The sequence below is a fragment of the Macaca nemestrina genome, chromosome X (genome assembly GCF_043159975.1).
Source record: "Macaca nemestrina isolate mMacNem1 chromosome X, mMacNem.hap1, whole genome shotgun sequence".
In the NCBI taxonomy this organism is placed as follows: domain Eukaryota; kingdom Metazoa; phylum Chordata; class Mammalia; order Primates; family Cercopithecidae; genus Macaca; species Macaca nemestrina.
Genome location: NC_092145.1, coordinates 16,121,574 through 16,148,705, shown reverse-complemented (window position 1 = coordinate 16,148,705; position 27,132 = coordinate 16,121,574). Strand labels below are relative to the sequence as shown.

Below are 27,132 nucleotides of genomic sequence, written 5' to 3'. Positions count from 1 at the left end.
TTTAACCCTGAACTATCCATTAAAATATATATTTTGTTTTGCATATTTTAAAGTGTTATAGAAATGCTATCATATTGTCTCTATCCTGCAATTGTTTCCTGTGGGATTCATTTATGATGATATGGGTAGCTCTGGGTCATTTATTTTAGTTTCTATATCAATTTGATTGTATGATATTCAATAAACTAGTTATGTAACCTTCTGTTCACGGTAATTCATGTTGTCTCCAAATTTTTACTCTTCTAAACATTGCTGCTATAAACATTCTGGCACATGTGTGAGCCTTCGTGTGGGGTACATCCTTAGGAGTAAAAATGCTAAGCCATAGAGCATTCACTTTAACTGTACTTGGTATTAGCAAATAGCTCACTAAAGTGTTAACAGTGTATGCACCCAGTAGTAACATGTGCAAGTTCTTGCTTCGTGTCCTTCCCAACACTTGGTATTTTTAGAAATATGGGCAGATTTTTAAGCTAATAATATTCATACATAGAATGCCTACTTTTGCATTGAATCCAGGTAATTTGAAACTATTTTTAAATGTATGACTACAGTCCTATGTGCTTTTTGGGGTCAGGAAAGAAATTATTTTAGCCTCTAATATGAGATTCCAAAATGTCCATTATGATATTTCTCTTTTAAGTCATTTTTATTATGGTTGTAAAGTTGTGGCTCACTTAATTACTTAACATGTTATCATTTGGTTTCTTATAACTAACTTCCCATGTAAAAGGGTGCTTTCACTATCAAACTGTGCTATAAACTGTCAACTAAGATAACTCAGCCCAAGTCCTTCTCATGCTTTAAATTTTTCTGACTTTCTCTTCTCCATTTCTGCTTCATTATAATTTTTTAAATTTACTTTTTTTTTTTTTGAAACAGGGCCTCACTCTGTCACCCAGGCTGGAGTGCAGTGGCATGATCATAGTTCACTGCAGCCTCGATCTCCTAGGTCCAAGCAATCCTCTGCCTCAGCCTCCCGAGTAACTGAGACTACAGGCATGTGCTACCATGCCTGGCTAATTTTTTTTTTTTTTTTTTAAGAGCTGGGGGTCTCACTATGTTGCCAGGGCTGGTCCTGAACTCCCAAGCTAAAGCAATCCTCCTGCCTTGACCTCTCAAAGTGCTGTGATTACAGGTGTGAGCCACCACACCCGGCCATAATTTTTTCATTTGTTCTCCAGAAAGGTTGTGTTTGTCGTTTATTTTGGAAATAATCAAGTTAGTGAGTCTTACAAATTTTTAGATGAAATTTATCTTTGAAATGATTTACATTTTGTTTTGGATGGGTTTCAGGAAAGTTTCATTTAGCTTAAGAAACTTAATCTGCACAAAGTTCAACTTCATTGGCTGTTCTCAATACACATTATGAGTCCTATTTGATGGACACATGCTGAAAATACCTGCTCAGAATTTAATGTGTTTATTCATACATGCAAAAATGAAGTGATCAATGTAGAGTGGCAACTAAGCCCTCACCAAATGCAAAGGACAATTTAATACTTAACTATGTCATGACATTTTTAAAAATGCATTTTGAAGTAAAAAGTAATTTTTTAAAAATCTGGTTATCACTTTTACTAAATGCCTTTTGAACAGCATAAAGAGTTTAGTTTTTGTCCATAACACTGGTTTCTTCCCATTTTTTTCCCATAAAACCCCTTGCAAACTGACCAGTCGAAATCAATGTGAGGAAGTGTACTGAAATGTAATAAAAATGACTTGTTTTGATATTTTATTGCCTGAGATTTGACTCATTAAACTCCGTAGAGTCTGCTGCCCTGAAGGAAGAAGGCTCCTGTGTTCTAATATTTACTAAATAATAAGCATTTTCCTCAGTGAGAGTCTGTTGAGTGAAACCAGGTTGATTTCTGACTAAACCCAAAACAAAATCACTGACCTAATTTCTCTCCAAGTTAAGTATTTCTTCTGCTCTCCTACACTTTCCACAATGTATTATGACATTTTTCTCCTAAGAGAATGTAATCACTTAGATGTCAGGGTGGCTTTTATAACCCAACCATGTATTTTTTTTTTTAGTTTTTTTTTTTTTAAATTATTGTACTTTAAGCTCTTGGATACGTGGGCAGAACGTGCAGGTTTGTTACACAGGTATACATGTGCCATGGTGGTTTGCTGCACCCATCAACATGTCATCTACATTAGGTATTTCTCCTGATGCTCTCCCTCCCTTAATCCCCCACCCCCTGAAAGGCCCTGGTGTGTGATGTTCCCCTCCCTGTGTCCATGTGTTCTCATTGTTCAACTCCCAATTATGAGTGAGAACATGCGGTGTTTGGTTTTCTGTTCTTGTGTTAGTTTGCTGAGAATGATGGTTTCCAGCTTCATCCATGTCCCTGCAAAGGACATGAACTCATCCCTTTTTTATGGCTGCATAGTATTCCATGGTGTATATGTGCCACATTTTCTTTATCCAGACTATCATTGATGGGCATTTGGGTTGGTTCCAAGTCTTTGCTATTGTGAATAGTGCTGCAGTAGACATACGTGTGCATGTGTCTTTATGGTAGAATGATTTATAATCCTTTGGGTATATACCCAGGAATGGGATTGCTGGGTCAAATGTATTTCTGGTTCTAGATCCTTGAGGAATCACCACACTGTCTTCCACAATGAACAACCATGTATTTTATATTGTGAGACTCATGTGTAATTTTGGAAATATCACCAATAGCATTTTACTCCTCAAATAACACAGGAATAAAACTTGAATACATATTTTATTTTTCGGGGAGTTCTTTGGAGATGAATTTAAGTTGATTAACTACTTCACTGATAGTGCTGATATAATTTGGATGTTGTCTCTGCCCAAATCTCATGTTGAAATGTAATTCCCAGTGTTGGAGGTGGGGCCTGGTGGGAGGTGATTGGATCATGGGGACGAATTTCTTGTGAATGGTTTAGCACCATCCTTTTGGTACTGTCCTCATGATAGTGGGTGAGTTCTCACAAGATCTGGTCATTTAAAAGTGTGAGGCACATCCCCCATTGCTCTCCTGCTCCTCCTTTTGCTGTGTGATGTGCAAGCTCCCACTTGGCCCTCTGCCATGATTGCAAGCTTCCAGAGACCTCCGCAGAAGCATCTGCCACTGTGCTTCCTGTACAGCCTGCAAAACCGTGAGCCAACTAAACCTCATTTCTTGTAAATTACGCAGTCTCAGGTATTTCTTTAGAGCAATGCAAGAACGGCCTAATACAAGTGTTTTCTCAAAAGACCTCAAAACAAATTTAAAGGCAAAAGAGGTAGTTATCCTGTGATGGGATGCCTATTAAGACATCTAAAACCATCTCAGTGTTGTTTTATTTTAATGAAAGATTCAGTCAAACCAAGGTTATAGGCTTCTCTCCCCACTCCATATTAAGGCACATGTTCTAGCTCCCAAATGGGCTGTGAAAGAGATCATTAGGTCTGGCAATTCCAACTAAAGAGTCCTTTGCAGAAGAAAGTTATAGAACAGAAAACAACTGCAGGTATCTAGGTGCTTTCCAGGATTCCTTGAGCTTCAGTATATGGAAGCGAACTTTCTCAGGGTATGGAAGCATGCACTCATAAACATGGCTATCTAACCTTTGAAACTGCTTTTATTGCTATCTTATAGATTTGAGTAAAGCAACTTTTTGAGCAAAACATTTTACTCCGTCTCTGGTCAGATCTCTCTCTTTCTCTCCTCTCTCAAAGAGAGAATCAGGAAGCAAGGCTGAAGGTAACCATTAATCTAAAAATACTTATGGTGCCTTTAGGAGAGTATCACTGATAAATGAGAGGAAAGTTATTTTTAATGTATAATTGATGTTATACTATACTGAAAAAAGTATAAGAATGAATTTAAGGTTGAATATTCTTAATGTGGAATATATACAAGTGCATTTGCATTGTAAGTACATTTACAATGTGATTAAGTTTTTGAAGAAAAACTTAAAGGGAAATTGCTGCTATATTTTAGAGTAATACACATTTATAGCCCAATAAAATTAAGACAGTACAGTTACATTTGTAAACATATACAAATATAGCATTCATGTACAGTGATTTAAATATTAAATTACCATAACAGAACCCAGCATTGTTTTAAATGATTAAAATCTCTAGTTTACTACCATGAAATTAAAACACTTTGTGCAGAGGGACATTGCTATTCAAGAATTTCATTTCCCTAATTCTGTCTTCTAATCACAGTGTTAGCACACAAAATAAATGTATTTTGATTTCAATCTGTTGTTGTTGCAGAAGCGTTAAGTGAAATGTCAAGCATATGGACACTTTAATGAGTAATTTATAAATCTACCATCAGGAATTCCAGCAACTGGACATTAGAAGATTTATAATTTACAAGTACCTTTAGATAAAATACAATTGGTTTGCCATCCAGATTGTTCCATCAGATGATACCACTAGCAAAATCTATTATCTTGATACAATACATAAACCTATTTGAAAGACAAATTATACATTATATAGCTATTATGTTTATTGTTTTTATTAACCAATCACAGAAAAACATGCACCTAATATGCAACTTGAAAGTCCAACTCACAACTCATGATTCAAAAAGCAGAAATTTCAAACCATTGTTTCAGAAGTCCATAATATAAAATACTCCAAACATAAATTTAATATTGCATGCAACGACTGGCCATTTGCTTCAAAAGAAGTGATCACAGTGTTTATATATTTAAAAAAGAGAAATCTATATATGTACTTTAAAAAAAAAAAACTAAGAAGAAATACAACTTCAGAAAATCTTTTCTAGAATAAATTTTTCTAGAAAATTGAAAAGTAACTAAAGACATTGAAAAGCAGATTTTTATTAAGAAACATCTGCGGTACAGATAACAATATTTAACTTAAAGCTGTGATTTGTACCTAAACTTCAATGCATAAAATGTAAAGTTTAACATGTCAAAACTACAGGATGTTCAGCTTTGGATCATCTTAAAACTATAAGATAGCTCTAACAACCCTAAAGGTCAGTCAGCATGCAAAAGAGATCCTTCAGAACATATCTCTTTGGGGTATTCTAATCACAGAGATAGCACAAAATTAAATAATAAACTATCAATTAACACAGGAGTTTAAAATCTCTGATTCTCTGTCTTCTCTCTTTGAAAGTTTTGCTACTGAAAAGTTACCCAAAAAATACAAGTAAAACTTTTTATCTGTAAAAGTTCAAAAGAATTGATTTCAGATTTTCAGGTGAAATCTAAACAGATGCTGTAAAAAACTTTAATTGGCAACAAAATAGCACCGCAGTTTTGCGTGGGGGTAATGGAAAATGCAAAGATGTTTCTTGCAAGGCTGAGAAACTGCAAATGACGAAGTTCACCTCAATGCTGAGAAAATTCCTGTAAATGTCATGGGCAGTGTAGGATAACCTGACTACGGTGCTGTTTATCTGTAACACTTTTAGGAAATATAATATAGTTCACACCCTCAAAGAAAATATTATTTTTAGAATGTCTATTCAATCTCCTTGAATTCAAGGGGAACTCGGTCTCCTTGTATTACTCAGAACAGCAGCTCCAAAATAATTAAGAATGATGTTAACACTCAAATGAATTTTAAAGCCAAAACATTATCTGTGCCGTAACTTCTAATGCTAAGTGTGAGGATTCAAAAGGTCCATCATAAACTCAAGGTGATGTCTTCTGGTTATTAATTTTAATATGAAAGTTATTCAGTTTCATAATTATTAAAGGAATCTATTTTATAAAAGAGATAGCTTCACTGAAAGCAAAATAAAATAATTAAGATTCTCTTCTTCTACAATGAATTTTTATAAATATTGTACTAATTATGCCATATGCATGAAGATAATAGGAAACATGTTAAATGCATAATATCAGAGAGATGTTTACATTCTGTTTGCCAGATTATAAATGAAACTCTCTAACATATTTTTAAAACCTAATGCTGTTGACAGTTGCATACTCAGTTATAATTTCCTAATCCACTGATGGACACACATCACAATATATTTTTATAAGCCACAAAATACTATTTCGCTCTGTGCAATATAATGAGAGGATAGATCTCAATCTAGACCACTTGATATTGTAGCATTCAACCAAAATCTACTGTGAAGTATTAATTTGTCATTTCAACATAAGTCATAAATGCATGTTATTTGAAAGTAATCTATTTTAATAATATCTTAAGTCAGGGGCTTCTAGAGAACACAGATCAATGGGACCTTTTCCTTTTATCTAGTATCATACCACACAATAATAAATGCTTAAAATGCTGATGATATAACAATACATTACATTTCAACTCTCCCAATAGCAGTGCAAAAAAAGAAGAATATTGAAAACATGCAGTCACAGTAGAAATAAAGTGGCTAGAAAGGAATAATGTGAGTTTCCCCCCCAAATAAAATGTATTACATTGATAAATGTATAGGTAAGCCCTTCACTGCCCGAAAAATAAGCACAGACCCCAAAGTAGACTGAAAGTGTTGTTTTTCCATACACTTTTCAAAGGGTGCTAATATGCCCTAAATCTACTGGGATTAGTTAACAGTAATAGAATAATTTCAAATTAAAACTAATCAAATATATAATTTTATATGTCCTGCATTACAATTAGCTAAAAATTAATGTAATTAACTTTGTCCTGAATTAAATGTGAGGAGATCTGGCTCTATACTTAAAACGATGATGATAAAAGTGATGGAAAATATACTCTGAGTCTTCTTAATGTTGAGTACGAATGTTTATATGGAAGTTAGATCAGTACATTTTGTGTTTTCACTTTTGAATCTTGGAGACCTGAGCACAAGAAGGAACTTTTTTCTAGTATATACATTATAGTATTATTTTATGGCTTTATTGGGTTTTTTAAATTGCTTCATAAAGAACAATTTATTTAAAACACTGATTTATATGTCTTGATTCAAACAGTTCTTTGAGCACATATATTAAGTGACCCATGTTTCTTATTTCTGTTGTCTCTTTCTGTGTCTTTGCCTCTCTCTCTCTCTCTCTCTCTCTCTCTCTCTCTTCATTAACCCTTTAAATAAGCATGAAATAGTTGGCAGAAAGCTGGCTATATTTATTTTCAAACTTAACAACTCTTCAATGCAATCGGTTAATTCTGGGGAAAATGTGACTAATTAGAACTATTTGGCTTTTGAAAGTGTTCAAAATGTTACTGTCTTAGATTTTACCCTTTTCTAACATGTTTATATTTTTTAAGTTGTAAACTGCTCAATTCAGCATGTGTAATGTTTCTTTGTATTTATCTGATACTCGTCTTTTATAGCTACTGCTTTTTGTCTTTTTTTTTTTTTCCATAGGTTATTGGGTTACAGGTGGTATTTGGTTACATGAGTAAATCCTTTAGTGGTGATTTGTGAGATTTTGGTGCATCTATCACCCGAGCAGTATGCACTGCACCCTATTTGTAGTCTTTTATCCCTCGCTCTCCGCCCACACTTCCTCCCAAGTCCCCAAAGTCCATTGTATCATTCTTAGCCTTTGCATCCTCATAGCTTTTTGTCTTGTATAAGAAATTGTTAACTATTCAAAGTCATGACAACATCATCCTGTTTGTTTTTAGGAGATTTATTATTTTAGCTTTAATGTTTAGATATGTGATCCAACTCAAATTAATTTTTGTGTATGAAGTGAGATATAGAGATGGAGGTTCACTTCTTTTTCCATATGGATACCCAGTTGCCAAACATCATTTGTTAAAACAACCTTCCTTTCCCCATTTAAATGACTTGACCCCTTGATTTAAAATGATCATGTATATGTGGGACTATTTATGAAATCATTACCTTTCTATACTTACACTAATGCCATATTGTATTGATTACTGTAGTGTATAAGGGGTATCAAAATCAGGTACTTAAGTCCTCCCAATTTTTAAGGTTCTTCTGTACTAGATCCTTTGCCTTTTAACATATTTTTTAGAATAAATTTGTCTTTTAAATTTTCAAAAGGAGTGGCTGAGATTTTGATTTTGATTGCATTTAATCTATAGGACAATTTGGGGATAATGGGTTTCTTAACAAAATTGACATTCCCAAATCATGCACATGGTATAGCTCTCCTTTTATTAGGTCATCTTAAGTATATCTCAGCAATGATCTGTAGTTTTCAGTATAGAAGCCTTGTGATCTGTTATTAGATTTATTTCCATTTATCCTATATCTTATGTTGCTAATATAAATGTTCTTTTGAAATTTTATTTTTAAATTCTTTGTTGCTAGGATATAGAATTATAATTTATTTTTGTAAAGACTGCACATTGTGGCCTTGTAAAATCCACTTACTAGTTCTGGTAGGGACTTGAATGTAAATTCCTTACAGTTTTGTACATATACATGATCTGCTAATCATGACGGTACATCTTCTTTTTTAATCTTTTAGTTCTTTAATATTTTCCTCGTGTTATGGAACTGACTAGGACTTCCAGTATAATGTTAAATAAAAGTGGTCAGTGAATATCCTTGGCTTGTTTCCAGTCTTAGGGAGAAAGCTTCCAATATTTCACCATTAAGTATGATGCTGTGGGTTTTTGTAAGTGTGCTTTATCACATTGAAGAAACTCCCTTTATTCCTTGTGTGCTGATAGTTTTTGTCATAAATGAGTATGAAGTTCTATCGATGGTTTTCTTGTATCTATTGAAATGATTATATAATTTTCTTCCTCATTATGTTAATATGATGAATTACATTGATTTTCAAGTGTCTAATACAGGTATTTAAAGCCACACATTTGCCTCCCTCTTTAGCTGCATCCACAAATTTTTTGATATTTCGAGTTTTTACTTTCATCCAATTTGAAATAGCTCAAATTTCCCTTGTGCTTTCTTCTTTGCCCCATGTATTGTATAGATGTGTATTCTTTAATAACAAAATACTTTGGATTTACTGATTTCTAAGATTACATCCTGACTATATGATTCCAATCTTTTGAAATTTATGAAGACTTGTTTTATGACACAGAAGGTAGCCTATCTTGGTGAAGGTTCCACGTATACTTGAAAATGATGATACATTCTGCAGTTGTTGGGTGTAAATTTTTAATAAATGTCAAATAGTTCAGGTTGTCAGTATACTAGATTTTGGATTACTAATTAAGTAGTTCAATAATTATCTAAATAATTTAACAATTAGTGCAAAAAGCCTTTGAAAGGTGACCCAGATTAGAGTTCTCAAACGAACAAATGAGAAGTGACTCCATTTGAGCGGTTCCCATGTGACCCAGCATTTCTATTAAGCCTCATTATCCTTAGATTTCATTGTATGTTATAAATAAAATTTGGAACCAAATAAGTTACACCTAGTGTGTTTAAACAGTGTACAATTACCTGGAATTCAAACAAACAAACGACCAAAACTAGGACTTCGGAGGAATTATGTCCATGTAAGAATCATCTTATTTAACAATTAATTGATTTTCCTTTTCTGTGCTACCTTTTAACAGACAGCTAAGTGTCACTTAGAGGAAAAGTCTACAAGAAAACGGGTTTATATACAGAAATGTTACATACTAAGGGTTAAGTTAATAGAAATGAACATCAGATTAGCTCCCAATGCTTCATACTACCTTCACACATAAGTCTAGGGTATAGACACAAGTGTGTTTGTATATGTGTGTCTGTGTGTGTGTAGCAGAGACCTACCACAAAGAAATAACATGCTCCGAGGACAGTGTAGAGCCACACACTAGTAAAGCATTCTTGGACAGTAAGGCAGGTACCTTAAAAGCATATCCTCAGTATTTAATTCTGAAGAGTATCTTACAAAACACCATAGTATCTTAAATCTCTTTCAAGACTAGCAGCCTTATAGGGAAAAGTCTAATGTGCCTTTACATTTTTCATTCATAAATTTAAAACTATTAAAGAAAAAAAAATCCTAGCTAACATAATGTGTTGGCTGCTTTATTTCTAACTGCAGAGAGGTCATTACTCTATGCCAATGTCATCTTTGGTGAAGCTTTAACATTTTCAGTCTTCAAATTGTGTACAGTTTATTCATATTATACCTGCAACTTTGGCATTCTGAAACCTATGGTCACCAATTAAAATATGTAAACTGTTTCCAAGAATCAGACCTTCTTTTCTTCTGTTTAGATTTTTCACCAACCTAAATAATAAATGAATTAGTAGCCAACAATGGTAATACTAAGTGAATCAAAACAAATACATTACATTGCAGCTCAAACTTTCACAAAGCTATTGCATGTGTTCAAAAACCTTCATGACCCTGTGCTTGAGTCCTTTAAGCAACCTACAAAGGACTTTGGTTATTAGAAAAACTTATTACTTTAATGAGCCATCATTAACTTTTAACTCTGTGTGTACCCTCTCCCACCTATAGGGTTAGAGTACACAGTCAATGTAGCATTTCAGTTCAAGTTATTAAGCCAATGAAGACAGAACTGTTACACTTAAAATTTCCAAAAGAATTATGGAAGTTTCATTCAATCCAAACGATATTTTCTTCCTGCTTGGGTTCTCTCCTACCTAAACAGTATATTTGGCAGAACCATCTTTACAATCAGTACTGTATAAAGTCAAAGACATAAGGGTAGAATGATAAGACTAAAAAGTCAATATTTGAACTGATAAACAGAAGTGTAGCCATGTTGTAAAGTAGTAAAGTGTGGTCTCTGGCACACAGTAGGCATTCATTAAATATGTGGTTAATGAATGACTTAAATGACCACATGGAATGTGATCTGTAGCCATTACAAAGCCCAGACATATCAACTAAAACATCTGAGCCAAAGGTAAACTACAAAAGAACATGCAGACTCATAGCATGTCATTCTTTCAAAGCATTTTTCACTCACCAAAGGTTAATGTTCCTTTCAGTGAGCTTTATAGGCAGTGCTGAAGCAATGAAAATGAAAGCCATTGCTGTGATATTTCTGCTTTTAGAGACTGTATAACAAAGATACAGATAAAGCAGAACATTTGATTAGCTATCTATGTGCCCCAGCTGGAGATCATCACAGGCTTTGCAAACACACCTACCATTGACCCTCAGCATCCCCATGGAGAAGCTGAATGACATCTCCATGTCTAATCAGGACGTCTTCTGAGCCTCTCTTCCTGCAGTCTGCTAGGCTCTATATTTGCCTGGAGACTGTAAAGTTGTTTTTAAAAATTATGGTACAAACTTGATTGCAAAACCACTTGCATAACTGCCTGCTCTGCGACATGAAGAATTTACTCTTTACTTCACTGGTAAATGTGGTAGCTGCAGAAGCTTTGCAGGAACAGATGGACATGAAGCAGTATGTGATGGGGGACAAAAAAAGGCAAAATAAGTTTATTTAATCTGAAGAATCAATTTTTATTTGAAAAAAAAGAATTACAACATGAAATATAGGGAAAATAGCAGAGCACAACTAATTTAAGTTACATTAATTATAAGCAGAAATTCAGAAAAAAACAAGTGTGAAAATAATAATTTTTAAATAGGGCTTTTGTAAACTACTCTCATGAAAATTTTATCTGGGCACATACAGACAGTAGCCCTGAACAAAATTTACTCATGCCCCAAAAAGAATTTCTGGGCTTTGTATTGTTTTACACAGGTTAAAATAATGGGCACAAAAGCTGTGGTTTCAACAAAAGCATATTAAATCATAATGTTGTGCTTTACTTGACCTTACCAATTTTGCAGCCGTAATTTTAACTTAATTCATTAATAAACTAAATAATCCAAGGCACACCAATTGCATTTGGTTACAAAGTAGAGAAGAAATAATTTTCAAGTCCAAAAGTATTCTGAGATGAGAATCTTTCAAGCACAATATCTGACACATTAGATACATGATTTTTAAAAGACAGCGTACCATAATTAGAAGCCTTATTAAATGAAAGAAAAGAAGTATGTGCTGTGGTTTCTTGGTGTGTCCATTAACCTGAAAACAACATCTGCATCATTTGAGCTGAATGTCTTTTGCGCAGTATTTTTCCAAATGAGCTGAGAAGCAGGCAGGAAAGAGCTACTCGCCATTTGACATAGTAGCTTCATCAATATAGGAGAGCCATTTCCGACATGGGTCTCTACAAGGGAAGCAGCACCCATTATTGCTCAGTTTACAACTTGATCAAGTGAGGCCAAAAGAGCAGGCCATTCCAGCTTCTTTTTTTGGCAGGGAAGAAGGGTATATGGAATACATTGTGTTGCGCTTTTGTATGTTTTCCTTAGGAATTATTGGACAAAGAGAGAGAAACTAATAGGTTTTTCTACATTCCCATCCTCTGTGATTAAAGCATTCTTCAATTTTGCGTATTTACTTTATCTTATGATACCATAGCTAGAAAAAAAATGCTGAAAGCTGAGTTCTTTACAGTGCCTTCATAGATCATCTACAGCAAACGGTTAAACACAAACAGGTTTCCTCTGACTTTTTGCTCGCATTTAAAAACTACTTCTATACATTCCATACTCTGCCAACATTAATGAAAGAAATTAAACTTCTTTTTATTATTAGTCTAAGCCTGAGATTCCCAAAGTGTGGGAGACAGACTGTTGTGGGTTCCTGAGACCCTTTCAAGGGGTCTGCAAGGTCAACATACATTAAGACACTATTTGCCTTTTTCATTTCTTTGGGGTTCTCAAGTTTTAAGGATGTAAAGGCTTCCTTCATTAAAAAGTTTGAGAACTGCAGGTATAGACAATTAACTCTGGACAAATACCTTCTCAGCTCTAAGCCTCAGTTTCCTCCTCTGTAAATTGAAGGTAATAATGCCTGCTCTTTTTCATACTAATACTATGAATATTAATTGAGAAATCATTTGGCAAACTGTAAACTATCAGACAAATATGTATTATGGTCATCGTATTATTAGGAGAAACAATATCTACTTTTTTAAAGACCGCATTTCAGAGTCAATGCTGTACAGCTTTGTGATTATCCATGCCATTACCCTCTTTTTTTTTTTTTTTTTTTTTTTTGAGACAGAGTTTCACTCTTTTTGCCCAGGCTGGAGTGCAATGGCGCGATCTCAGCTCACTGCAACCTGCACCTCCTGGGTTCAAGTGATTCTCCTGGCTCAGTCTCTTGAATAGCTGGGATTACAGGCATGCGCCACCACAGCCGCCTAATTTTGTATTTTTAGTAGAGACGAGGTTTACCCTCTTACACTAACAGTGGAACTGCCAAATGTAATTGATTCCTCTGAAGGGCACCAAGGAGCACTCTACCTCCAAGCATCACTCCTACCCTCCAAGCTGGTGACTTTAGAAAAGTAGGGATTTACCCCCAAACAGTCCTACCTCCTCTTTAATAACCCACTAGTATCCTACCAACTTGCAAACTATTCCTTCTATAAACACTTTGACCCTAAAGCAACCTCCTTTAATTTTACAGGGTGCTCCCTTGTTCTAATATGCTGAGATTTTATATCATTTGTACATTTTTGAGAACACACTAAAATATATCCCAAGATGTTATTAAATAGTTTTTAACGTATAATGCTAATTTCATTTATTTTCTAATCTGGAATCCAAACTGGTTTTTAAAGTATATTTGAAGTTCCTTTGTTCTCTGATTTTATTTCACATGTCTGGATGGAAAACACAGTGGTGAAGCTCTACTAAAGATAAAACTGGGCAATGTATAGAGATTTGGAAAGATTGACTATTTCATCAACTTCAGTAGAAGTTCTATGTATAGGTCAAACAGGTTCTACTCAAAGAGAGAAGTGCTTCCTGATGTTCATAATAAGATTTATTTCAACTCTTTTGGCAATGGCACACTCCTAATGGCCTCAAGGATGCTGACAAAAGATTGCCCCTATGTGCTCCACCTATGTTTCATTAGTAAAACTGCCTCAATAATTTTAATTTAATATATTATTACTAACCATGAGGGGCCTATTTTCTTCTTCATTTTCATCATAAGTAGGGTAGAAATAGTTGCTTGACCATTCCTCAGGTTCTTCAGAGATTTCTGCAGATTGTGACGCCTCAGTCCAAACTATAAGAAAAGTGTGGAATGTGGCAGTTACTTGATGGTGCTAATTTACCACAAGGTGAGAAATAAAACTAGCTATAATGCTTTAAAAAGTTGAATTTAAAAAAATGGATTAATCAATCTAATGTAAGCAGCAAATTAACAGATCTCATCCTGGCCACATTAAACTATTCATGCAATCTTGGAAAAGTCATTGTCACTTTTTTCTAACTTGGTTTCCTCACCTGCCAAATGAAGGTATTAGTACTTTGGTCTCTCCTTACTTCTTTGGGGGCCACAACATAGATGACCTGAGGGAAGTGACCTTTAATTGGATAACTGGAAACTCAACAACACTATCATTACCTTTTTCTCCTCAACCAGTAGAGAAATCTTCCATATTAAGGATCATCATATTAAAGTGTTGAGTATCAGGCACACTGTTAGGCATTTCTCCAAAGAAGTCTATGCTATTGATCCTAGAGTTGCTTAGGTGATCCTCCTGTATGCTTCTACAGCACTTTGTACTTCCCTGCTGTAACACTCACCAAATTTACTTTTAATTGCTTAACTATCTTTCTATTCTCCTAGCTTCATGAGTATGGCAGCTGAGTGTATCCTAATTAGACTATATGCCTAGCACTTTGTATAACTCCTGGAATGCAGATCGTGTTATGTCAATATTTGTTGAATCAAATAAAGTATTCAAAATCACTTCAAATAAAACCATTCACAGAGGAAGAATAAATATTCCAGCTGTTAATGACTCTTCTGTATTCATTAAACCAAGGGTAAGTGAAATGCGCATTCCTTGAAGCCAGTATATATGTTTTATTCATCACTATTATCCTTTATAGCAGGGGTTCCCAAACTTGAACACGCATCAGAATCACAGAGAGAGCGCCTGTTAAAACTCAAGTGGCTAGGCCTTGCTCCCAGAGTTTCTGATCCAGAAGGTCTGAATAGAGCAAGAGAATTTGTCTTCTGTAAAAGTTTTCAGGTGATGCTGATGCTACTGGCCCAGGGACCACACCTTGACAACCAATACTCTCTAGTGCCCATCAGAGTGTCTTGCATATGCAAGACATGAGAGTCTTATAAAAATGGGTTAACTGTATTTTGTTTATACAAAAATATCAAGTGGGTAGATTTCCAAATTAACAATGAAAGGTAAAAATTTGCACACCCATGAATCTTGTCTTAGGATGACCATGACACATACCTGTATTTGCTTCTGCCTGAACTGATGCAATTGCCCCACAGACCTCCACCACAGTGCTGGTGTGTTCCGATTCAGTTTCCTCAGTACTTATAAAAGCTCCCTGTTGCTTTCTGGAATAGTGATGTATAAAACTAAGTAAGCTTTTGTACAGTCTAAAAGTAAAAAGAAATTTAAAGTGGTATTTCTTCCACTGACATCAAGTGTTAAGAACATGCTGAGAATCCATCCAAACAGCCAATACTCCCTATTTAAATCTGCGTGACAATAGGTTATAATATACAAAAGCTTACATCTCAGATCCAAGCCGGCAGGTTCTCCATCATGTAAGGAGAAAAACTGCTCCCTTCTAGACCCAAAGTAGGTGTATTGTATACAATCCCCATTGCTCTGTGGACTTATAACATTGATGAATCAGGTAAGTTGTATATAAATGAAAATGAAACCTTCAACTGATTCATATTGTTGAGTATGTACCAGCTACTATTAAGTCAATCACTGCATAAAACCTAAAGATGTTACTCCTATAACGTACAAAAAAAGATTGAGTTTTTTGAACTCTGAAAGATAAAGACTTTCTCTGTAACTTTTAAATGGTTCTCCTAAATCTCCACGTGAACCATCACATGTTTCATCTGATTTTAGCTACCTCGGAAAGATGACATGCAGTGAAGGAAAAAACAGTATTTCTAATAAGTCATTCAATGATCCCCAGAGCATGCAGATGCTGCATGGTGAATCTCTGTGCCAGGCCTTCAGAATCAATGAGAGAATTCTTTCTGCATAGATGCAAACGTTCAGTGAAAACTCCACCTTTTGGAATTTCTAGAGTCAGAATACGATGACTCCATCTCTAAACCCATACCAGTGTGCTGTTACATAAGACTGCCAGCTTCCTTAACAACTCCTGGTTGTGTCCAGGCTCAGTTCCCTCCCAGGATCCATACCTTCTGTCTATGTAGAGAGAGGCCAAATCACCAGCAAGAGGTCTCCATCAAGAGACTGTAAAGCTGTGAACCAGTCCTTCATTTGCTCTGTTCCCATATTCTTACAACTCTCTTTTTCCAATCAGATCAAAGATGACCAAAAATACTTTGGAAAAAAAAAGGCTTATGAGCGCAGCCTCCTTTCCTGTCAGCCTACATGTAATTCTTCCAATGATATATTAAAAATAAAGCATTTTCAATCATGTTTAAAAATCAACCCAAGGGATAACTATTAAGAACTATCAGCCTCCAATATAAGGCCGGACCTGAGAAAATGATGTGTTTATGGAATTTGATGAGTTATTGCTAAATTGGTGGATGGTTCTTGTCTGAGATACTTTAATTACATTGTTTCATGTTACATACAGAATACAAAAGATTGCAGGAGTGATATTTCTTAAAGAATAATCACTTACTCATCATTCTGCTGAAGAGAAATCTGAATCTTATCCTGTTCTGTTAATTGATCCTGTTGCTTTCTTTTTTTAACTGAGAAATAAAACAAAGTGTATTATCATTCAGAAGTCATACTTCTTACTTCCTTGAAGGCCAATTACTTTCTCTCTCTCTCTCTCTCACACACACACACACACACGCATCCTTGCCATTAGACTTAACCTTCACAGACTTGAAATAATCAAAGGGAAGGCCGGTCTCAAGTTTGAATCTGGAAAGGTCTGAATCATATAATATTTTATTCAAGAAGTTCAACTTTAGCAGTAGAACTGGCTCCCATTCCAACATTATTGAGCAATGATTACTCGAGATACTAAGCAGAATCATCTCATGGAAAGGACTGGGAATTACCACAATCAGTTCACTGTGTTGCTTCTCAACTGCTTCTTAAGCACAAGGGTTCATTTTCTAGTGTAAAGTTCACCTTCAAAATAGTTTAAACAACCCTCTGAATCTCGATCTCCTACTAATTAAATTAACAAATCTTCTCATTGTAATAGTGTAAAGTAAATATCAGCCCCATTCTCGGGAAAAATAATTTAAAAATCTGAGTCAATAAGCTGTTACTATACCTCGTGTTCTGAAGAATGCATGCTTGAATTTACCTGTCAAAAGTTCCTGCTGCTTCAACAAAATATTTCTTATTTCTTTTAGCCATGTCATCTTCACATCTACATTAGGAGCCTGAAGATTGAAAAACAAAGGGAGGTGGTACACATTTCCTTTCAAAAAGGATGTACTATAATAAAACAAATGTAATTGTGTACATAAAATATTATCGACTCCCTATAACACCATACTCAAATCTTAACCATCTGATTGTTAAAATTTTTATGAAGCAAATAATTCACTATCAGATTAGATGAGATAATACAATCAGAACCATTTTTGCTGTAATCCCAGGACTTTGGGAGGCCAAGGTGGGCAGATCTCTTGAGCCCAGGAGTTTGAGACCAGCCTGGGCAACATAGGGAAACCCCATCTCTACAAAAAATAATAATAATTAGCCAGGTGTGCTGGCACGTGACTGTAGTCCCAGCTACTTGGGAGGGCAAGGTGGGAGAATCGCTTGAGCCTGGGAGGCAGAGGTTGAAGTGAGCTGAGATCACACCACTGCACTCCAGCCTGAGCAACAGGGTGAGACACTGTCTCAAAAAAAATCCATTTTGAAATTGCCCTTAAATTATGGTATAATAATGCTTGGATGAAAATGTGAAATATAATTTCACTTATTTTGTCTTTACAGGAGGATTATTTTTAAAATATAATGCTTTGATGTTTAATTTTAGTAAAATAAAACAAGTTCTATTATTTCCGAAAAGGCCATCTATTGCAGAATAACCTTGGTGACTGATGGTAACATGAAAGGCTCCTTAAATATCCTCCCATTACTTACAAGATATTTGTTAAATGATACCAAATATTATATCTTAAACAAACCAAGAAAACGTATTTTCATAGATTGTAGTCAACTAGTAAAGAATTACAACAAACAAAACACACTGAGCATTTTTAACAGATAACAGCACATTGACAAGTCATGATACAAATATTTATTGCAATGACAACATCCTCTTGAAATGTTCTGATTCCTCTTCCCTTCCCTGAAACACATTGGACCCTATACAACTGGCCAGGGCTTTAACCATGTTCTTTAGAAGTAGAAAGCAAGTCTGAACTGTCACATTCCCATGTCTCATAATCAGGTACCCCTAGAACGCTTAGCACAAGAGGAACTCAGAAATATTACAATTCCATAACTTGGAAACTAGATGGGGACAGAGAAGTACCTGCCAAGCTGTCAGCTCTAGTTGATAAGTCTACTACGTAGTTGTGAAAACTTGAAGCCCTAGAGAACACCACAGGCATATCTCAATGTAGCTACTAGAAAACATTTAAATACATCACAAAGAATATTCAAATGATATTTAACTGACCTACATGAAAGGAGTGGAAATTGTGAAATGTGACCAAAATTATTTTTGTTTATAAATTTGGGCTTTTGTATTTCAATGCAAGTTTTGGTTTCTAGAAGAATTTTAAAATGACCAACCTGGACAATATAAACTTCTTCCTTTTCACCATACCAGATTTCAAACTTGCGGTTATCACCTTTTACATATTCAGTGAATCCAACTTCATCCATCTGTAATAAATAAGTCAAAATTTTCATGAGCATTTTATTTCGAATATGAAATTACATTAAATCTACCCTATCATATTCTAAATGAAACAGAATTTCTCTTGGGCAGAAAAATACATGTTATATTAAATGAATATGAAATGATAATTACAATAATAGATGAGAGTATTTAAATGTTTTCATTGAACTATGCACTTTGTAGTTCAGATTGCATGCTTCATTTCAGTGGTTGACACAAATGTTATAAATCTGAACATCCAAGTAGCCCATCTAAGATCTAATTATGTTATAAATTAATAGTACACTATTAAAACAAATTATTGGGTCAAACACAGAAGTAATTAAACATCAATAAATAAAAGCCACTGAAAATTAATTTAAATGGTTATTTAGAATAATCATTTGACAGATCATTTAATCTTACAAATTTTAATTTATTTTGATAGAAGTCTTACAAGTTACAAACATTTAATTTATGGGACAGGAGAGAACCAGCCAGGTACACAAGGATCTCTCTATTTTCCACCAATCTCTTGGCCTTTCTAAAAAAAAACAAATAATATGTCATGGGACATTGTTGTCTTTTTGTACCCAGTGAAACTTCTGTACACAATATCTCTTCCTTACCACAGTTTTTTCTTTTCCTCAACGTGATCGTGCAAGTCATAAACTCTTCCATTTTCTTTCATCGTTTTCTGCTAACAGCTTGGCTAATTGCATTTTGGGCAATCTCATTCCTTTGCACAAACATTCTTTTAGTCCTTTCTGCCTTCCTCTTTTCTTTCAGTTCATACGTAATTATCTAAAGGAGTATCTCACTCTCTGTTCTAGTTATGAGCTCCCCAAATGGCCCTAGTTAGAGCTGATAAGCATTAAAGGTAGTGCCAGGGAGATTGCCATACCAAGGAGAAGAAAAGTACTTATGCTTAGAAATGTAACTTAACATATTAATGAAAGAACCCGTGACATCCACCCTGAATGTAAGTAAGAAGTTATTTTCACAGTGTCCCAAACTATCTTTATATTCTCACTCCACCATTCCAACTAACCTACTTCCGCTCAAATACCACAATTTAAGATGAATAGTGATCTCATATTCAATATTTTTAAAAATTAATTTTGTTTCATTACATGGTTTTATCTTAATAACATGATAAGCCGGAAGGCACACAGGCTTTGAAGTTAGAGAGGTCTGGATTGGAATACATCTCTACTATTCACTTGCTAGCTATATGTCTTGGTGCAAGTTGCTTAACTTTTCTAAACTTCAGTTTCCTCAACTATAAAATGGAAAGAACATCTATTTCATAGGGTTGATATAAGGACTAAATAGCATGGAGTAAATGCTTAGATTCTATAATGAGCTTTTTAAAGTATGAATTTGAATAGGCCGGGCACGGTGGCTCAAGCCTGTAATCCCAGCACTTTGGGAGGCCGAGACGGGCGGATCACGAGGTCAGGAGATCGAGACCATCCTGGCTAACACGGTGAAACCCTGTCTCTACTAAAAAATACAAAAAACTAGCCGGGCGAGGTGGCGGGCGCCTGTAGTCCCAGCTACTCGGGAGGCTGAGGCAGGAGAATGGTGTGAACCCGGGAGGCAGAGCTTGCAGTGAGCTGAGATCCGGCCACTGCACTCCAGCCTGGGCGACAGAGCTAGACTCCATCTCAAAAAATAAAAAAATAAAAAAAATAAAGTATGAATTTGCTTTCTACTCCTTCCCCTATTTAAATTGCAATTTTTTTTGTTATTTTTTATTGTAAACATCTAGTACATCATTATCGATTAAGTGAACTTTTCTGAGTTGCCCTGGAAATCTAACCATTATGTATTGCACATAGTAAGGACTATGTGCAGGTTTGTTAAATTTTTAAAAATCAATGATAATAAACACATGAACTAAGGAATCTGAAGGACTTGAATCTCCCCATCTGGTGAACTTTGACTTTAGATAGGGCCTTTCCTTGTATATAAGTGGCCAACTTAAAATATAACATATAAATCATTAGAAAGTACATGGTCAGGCCATGGGGTTCCAGGTTTGTATGGTGCAGTCAAAACAAGAGTTCATTTAAAGTGAGAGACATAGACAAAGGCAACAACAGACACTGGGGACTACCAGAGGAGGGATGGAGGGGGAGGGACAAGGGTTGGAAAACTAACTCTTGGGGACAATGCTCAGTACCTGGGTGATGGGATATTTGTACCCCAAACCTCAACATCATGCAATACAGCCAGGTAACAAACCTGCAGATGTACCCCCTGAATCTAAAACAAAAGTTACAAAAAAGTGAGAGAGAAGGTTATGATCCTCTCTAAAAAGGGTAAGACTTTGAAAACAATAACCCAAATTGTTAAACAACACATTGACTAGGAATGCTAGCAATTGCTTAATGCTGGAATCTCATGATAAGCAGGCAAGCAGAAGTGAGCATAGTGAACCCTAAGAAATATCCTAATTTTCAGTGGTATCACCATTTTCCCAGGAATCCTGGTCTAAAGCCTTGTAGGCATCACTGGCTAATGTTTTTTTATTAAGGATATTCGGCATTACTGGGGAACCAAAGAAGAATCAGAAAGATTTTCTTCCTTCAATGTCAGGTATTATTTAATTTTTGTAGCTAGTAAGTCATCAAGCCCATCTGTCTACTTTCTATTGAAATGTTTCTTGCATCTATCCCACCTTCTCTGTTTCCATGGTACTTAACTGCAGTTTCAGTTCTCATGACTTAATCACCTAATATCCCCCTTACTTTAATGTACTCAAGAAACCTTTTGTTGGCATGTCCATCATTGTAACAAACTAAAGGTAAAATAGAAACTTAATATGAAATAGAAATACTGTATTAGGTAGAAATTAGGTCACCTCACAATAAAATGTACATCAAATGGATTTGGGTCAAATATGCCTATGAAGGTAAAGTACCTTCCCAAGGAATAGGTATATAGACAGCAAGAGATTTGAGCCCTCTGTGACATAGATTACAAGTTTTTGGTTCTCAATCAATGTTTGTTAATGACTTAGAAGGCCCTTTGAGATTTGGGGGCTTAGAGGTGGACTGCTAAAATCAAAGGAGCAACTGGATGAAAACAAGAGTTTTAAAGAAGCTGCTGTGGGTTCAGAGTGAAGCAGGGAAAATAGATGATAGGAAGAACTACTTCTTTTTGACCTGACCCTGGGCAGGAACCTTGTTAGAAACAACTAGGGGCTGCTGATCCTATGGGAAGAATCAAAAGCAAGGCCTGCTTATAGGTAGTCTCCTAATACAAACACCTCGTGCCTGTCTCAAAACATATTGCCTGTCCACTTTATAACTGCTGCTGAAAATTTTATCAATTGTCAAATATACTGGTGATGAGAACCATGAAAGAACATGCTCATGAAAAGTGACTAATGTGATAGTGGTTGGTGAATTAAGGACAATCATTTTCTCTATTTTTGAAATTTTCTGTGACAAATGTTATATTGGTTTTAGAATTTAAAATTCAAAAGATGAAATTCATTAGATGTAAAAAAACTTCAAATTTGTCAATTATGGGTATCATGTGAATTGGAAGTTCCTCTTCTCTAATGGAGAAACCAGCTGTTAAGTATCATTGGGTTGTCAATAACTTCCCCAAACAAAACTGTTCTCATTTTAATAACAAACTAATATTAGGAAAAAAATGGGGATTTTAGTTTATAGGCGAGAATAAAGTAATTTTGAAAGATGGAACAGGATAGATATGGAAAGGATTCAGCTATAGGTGGCTTTGAACACCCAGGAAGGGTGGAGTTAGGGAATGGAGGAGGAACATGGAAAGGAAGGTGGGGACATGCTAAATACAAAAGTTATCCATTTTTAAATTGCATTGAGGAAAAGGAGGCAACTCTTTCCTCCCTGTCTCTCCTGCAGCATAAGGCTCCTTTTCTAATAAGACCAAGAACTTCACCCAGTGCCACTGGAAAGAGAGTGCTTCTGAGGAGGCCGGGACACTCCTTATAATCTCAAGCCATGCTCTTCGGGATGCTAGGGGGCCCCCTTGGGGAATACCTAATATTGTAGTGAGAAGAAAGGCAGGAATCAAAGCTATGAATTCCCTCACCTTCACTTCAAGCAGAGAAGTTATGATTCATCTGACCTCTACATAAGACTTAAGATTTAAAAAAAAAACAACAAAGATGTGCAGCTACAGTATAAAATGTACTATTTGAAACAAAAAAAATGTGCAAACTGGGAGACACACACACACACACACACACAAACACACACACACACGAAACAATACTACATTACCCGATACAAATTGTCTTACTTTCCAACAGTGTTTAAAACTGTATGATGGGTATCTATCAGAGCCTTCTCCACTTTCAACACGCCTTTTGCAAAAAACAATGGCTTTTTCATACAAGAAAAGATGTCGCTGCATTGGTTTGAATCTAGCCAAATCCTTCATTTTTGTAGCACCTTTCTTGTGTCCTATCCAAACACTGAATCCACCTTGCATTATCATCTTGCCCAGTTCATTTAAGTTTCCCTAGAATGGAAAATCAAAACCCATTAGTAGAAAGCAAAGCTACATTCAGCTCTCTGACATCAACATGTTAGTGTTTAGCTTGAGCTACTAAAACCCTGAAGAATAATTTATGTTTTTTAAAAACTTAACTTTGTATGTTAAAACATGGCATGCACCACATAAGTACAAAATTACTGTGGGGGTGGGGGACAAAAGAAACTTCCTTTTCTCTGGCTTCATATCATCTGGAGGTATTTCAGCCAGGGTAAGTCTCCCCATCTCTTCTTCAGTCCTGATTGGTGCATGATATATACCAGTTCAAGTTTTCCCACTGGGTGGAGCTAACCTGTTAAAAGGCGACACAAGTGCTAAAGATTTGATTCTTTTCTTTCCTGTCTATTCCTATGTATAGGGGCAAGCAGCAATTACGAAACAATACGTTTTCTTAGCTGACCCAAGCATTCCTTAAGCAGGATCTCCCAGGTCTGGGATTGGGGGAAGACCGTTATGGACAAGGGGGATCTCATAAATCCATTTGACTGCTGATCTGAAGCCAATTCTCCACTTAGCATTATCAGTAGTAATATCAACATTTTGATCTCCATTTATCTGATTCTTATATGTTATTTCTCAATTGGTTCCAAGAGGGGAAAAGGGACATTGAGATGTTGACCCTCTAAAATTCCAACAATTATTAAAATGTGCTTACAATATAGCCATTTATTGCAATCTGATGCATAGAATCATTAACTGACTTCAGTAAATCCAGCATTGCATCGAGTGCCTCCTTTAAAAGAGCAGATGCTTCACAGTCTTTGCTATATTTTAATAGCTCCTGTAATTAGAAATCAGGAATTAATATTAGGCAGATATTAATATCTGATTGAAATGAATAAGTTTTTGGCTAACATGCTTTCAAGCTGGAATCCAAATATAATGTCATATTTTGGAGTAATTCCTTTTACATGCTCTTTGCTGCAGTAATATTTTTAATAACCGTCAAAATAGAGGAAGTAGAATAGTGACTGAATATTATAAAACAAAGGACATTTAATGCTTCTGGAATTGAAGTATAATAGCTATTAAGACACATCAGAGATCAGTTTTTAAAGCCATTACATGTAGGGTTCTTTTGTCCTCTACATACAATAATTTGTTTTAGCCATGATGCACTCATAACGCATATAGCATAGAACATTATGAAAATTCATTTTAAAACAAGTCGTATTGTATTTATATTTAACACAAGATTCTAGTAATCCTTTTGCATTATACCAGGGGAGTGCCATTTACATTTTTCATTAGGAAGGCCCCTATGAAATACAGCCTCAAAACTATAAGAAATATTTGTTTGTTTAGTTCTTCTTATAAATATTTAAAGTTCTTCAGTAAAACATTGTGCGGAAATCAACACAACTTGTATGAAAAATTAAATAGCTAAGACTCCAGATATTCTCAGCCTGATATCTATGTCTATGGCATTTGTAGCCACAGTGAATTGATGGAGCACACTGCAAAATTCTGCCAAATCCAGCCTTCCCAGTCATTGAGCCTACCTATTTCTAGTGCTTTCTAGTAAACTATTTCCTTTTTAATGGCTTTGCCCTATCTGACTCAAAAAGTAAAGAAACAAACAAATGCTTCATATAATTACCTTCAACAATAACTGATATTTAGTGATTCGTTGCACTGGTTTGAGTAAATAGGAATCCAGTCTAAGTCTGTGTTTTAACTTTCTTTGACATTCCTGTCATTAAAAGATAAATATCAATAAAATTAAATTAAGACATGCACCCTGTGAAAATGCCAAGTGTTCATTGATTAAACCTAATGCCCCAATGTTTCTTACATCTCAAAGAAAATTTATTGGAAAAATCACTGTTATAGTACAGAAATTACAAGACACAGTATATCTGAAAAACTACCATAAACACTGTTTCAAGGATTGGAGAGGTAAACAATTTCAACATTTCAAAGATTTAAAAGTGTTCAAATATAAATTCATATTGATGTGGAATGCTTAAAAGGTGTGAAAGCAGGGAATGACTATTGATTAACATGATTAAAACATTCTTTAATATATTCAAGAAAATTCACAAAAGACCAAGCTCTATAAGCCAAGGCTCAGAAAAGAAATTGGTTGTGCTGAATATAAATCAGACTGGATATGAGAACAAAATTGTTAATATCACAAATAAAGCCCTCATCAACTGGTCCTATACTTCAACCAGTAATTGGCCCATTGCCACTATAAATATAAAGGTCATGACATTGAGTTTTGGGAACATTGTAGGGGTCCATAGTCAGGGCAAGATGCAGGTATTTAGGATGAAATGTGCATAGAGAAAGTACAGAACATGAAGGGATTGGGGAAACAATACGCCTGAATAAGAACCATGGCTCTCCTCTGAATATGGGTAAAATTCAACATACAATCTAATTCAAACAAGAGTTAAAGATGGAGGACTGCTATTAGGTTGGTGCAAAAGTGATTGCGGTTTTTGTCATTACTTTCAGTGGCAAAAACTGCAGTAACTTTTGCACCAACTTGATACACGCACTTAACTCTCCTCACTCATGACACCCAACTAAAATGATGGAAAAGTTATCTTACTAGGCAAAATCACAAAGTTATGAAGAAGATGAGAAAGGGGAAAACTTCAGCAAAATTTGGAAACTGGAAACCAAACTTAGAAGTGGTCAACAACTGAGCACACTGGAGAAAAGTGGATTTCAAGTTGGTGGAGGAAAAAGCCAAGGAACAACTCAATTTACATTATAAACATCTCCTCCCTGCCCTCCACAAAGTCTCATGGATTATAGACACCAAATACCTCTGAAAGTGGGAGGTAAAGTTGAGGTTCAAGAAAGGATGCTTGTTGAAAGTCTTTTAAAGAAGTAATTAGATAATAACAAATGTTGGTGAGGATATGGAGCAATTAATACCCTCATACACTGCTGTCAGAAATGTAAAATGGTGCAGTAACTTTGGAAAAGAGTCCAGCAGTTTCTCAAAAAAGTTAAATGTAGAGTTACTATATGACCCAGCACTTTTACTCCCAGGTATATAGCCAGGAGGAATGAAAACACATGTCTACAAAAAAACTTGTACAAAAGCATTCTTAGCAGCATTGTTCACAATAATCAAAAGGTAGAAACAAGCCAAATGTGCATCAATCAATGAATGGATAAATAAAATGCTATATATCCATATAATGGAATATTATTCAACCACAAATAGGAATAAAAAACTAATACATGCTACAGCATGGATGAACCACTAAAATATTATGCTAAATGAAAGAAAGAAGTCAAACACAAAAGACCACATATTGTATGATTCCATTTATATGAAATCTCCAGAACAGGTAAATCTATTGAAGACAGCAAGTAGATTAGTGGTTGCCTAGGGCTGCTAAGATTGGGGAAAAAAGGGAAGGTAGCTGCTAAAAGGTACTGGTTTCTTTCTAGTGATCAAAAACATTATTAAATTGATTGTGGTGATGGTTGTCAACCTTGTGAATATAGTAAAACCACTGAATTGTATACTTTAAAAGGCTGAACTGATGGCATTTTAATTATATCTCAATACAGCTGTTACAAAAAGAAAATAAATGGCATGAAAAATCTAAATAAAAGCAATAAGACTCTCAGATAACCATACTACTTTGCACAGCTGGGTGCCTTCTCTTCCCTTCCTTTGGCAGAAAAATGGATGTTTATCTAGAAAGAGTAAAACACAGGGCCTGTGGACTAAAGGATACAAAGTTCAACTTAGGGCAGAGTACCATATTGAAAAATATTCAAGCACTCTCCATGTTATATCTCAAACAAGTGACCCTTAGTCTTTTCTCCTAACTTGGCTACTACAACACAAGC

The 27,132-nt window shown here is 35.2% G+C and overlaps 1 protein-coding gene across 18 annotated transcripts in view; it reads right to left on the bottom strand.

The window, feature by feature from the left end:
• Window positions 1–11,312: 11,312 nt before the first annotated feature.
• LOC105481353 (MCF.2 cell line derived transforming sequence) overlaps window positions 11,313–27,132 on the bottom strand; it is a 113,698-nt gene continuing 97,878 nt past the window's right edge. For 7 of the 18 annotated variants that reach the window (XM_011740864.3, XM_011740858.3, XM_011740860.2 and 4 more), the window contains 9 exons: window positions 24,908–25,000; window positions 23,963–24,088; window positions 23,053–23,274; window positions 18,666–18,758; window positions 17,218–17,296; window positions 16,573–16,645; window positions 15,174–15,325; window positions 13,863–13,975; window positions 11,313–12,056 (listed from right to left, as the gene is read on the bottom strand). In XM_011740864.3, coding sequence (XP_011739166.1) covers window positions 12,024–12,056; window positions 13,863–13,975; window positions 15,174–15,325; window positions 16,573–16,645; window positions 17,218–17,296; window positions 18,666–18,758; window positions 23,053–23,274; window positions 23,963–24,088; window positions 24,908–25,000 — 984 coding nt within the window. In that variant the 3' untranslated portion in view covers window positions 11,313–12,023. The remainder of the gene's footprint in view (window positions 12,057–13,862; window positions 13,976–15,173; window positions 15,326–16,572; window positions 16,646–17,217; window positions 17,297–18,665; window positions 18,759–23,052; window positions 23,275–23,962; window positions 24,089–24,907; window positions 25,001–27,132) is intronic. The other 11 variants (XM_011740868.3, XM_011740870.2, XM_011740859.2 and 8 more) reach the window with 2 other exon arrangements.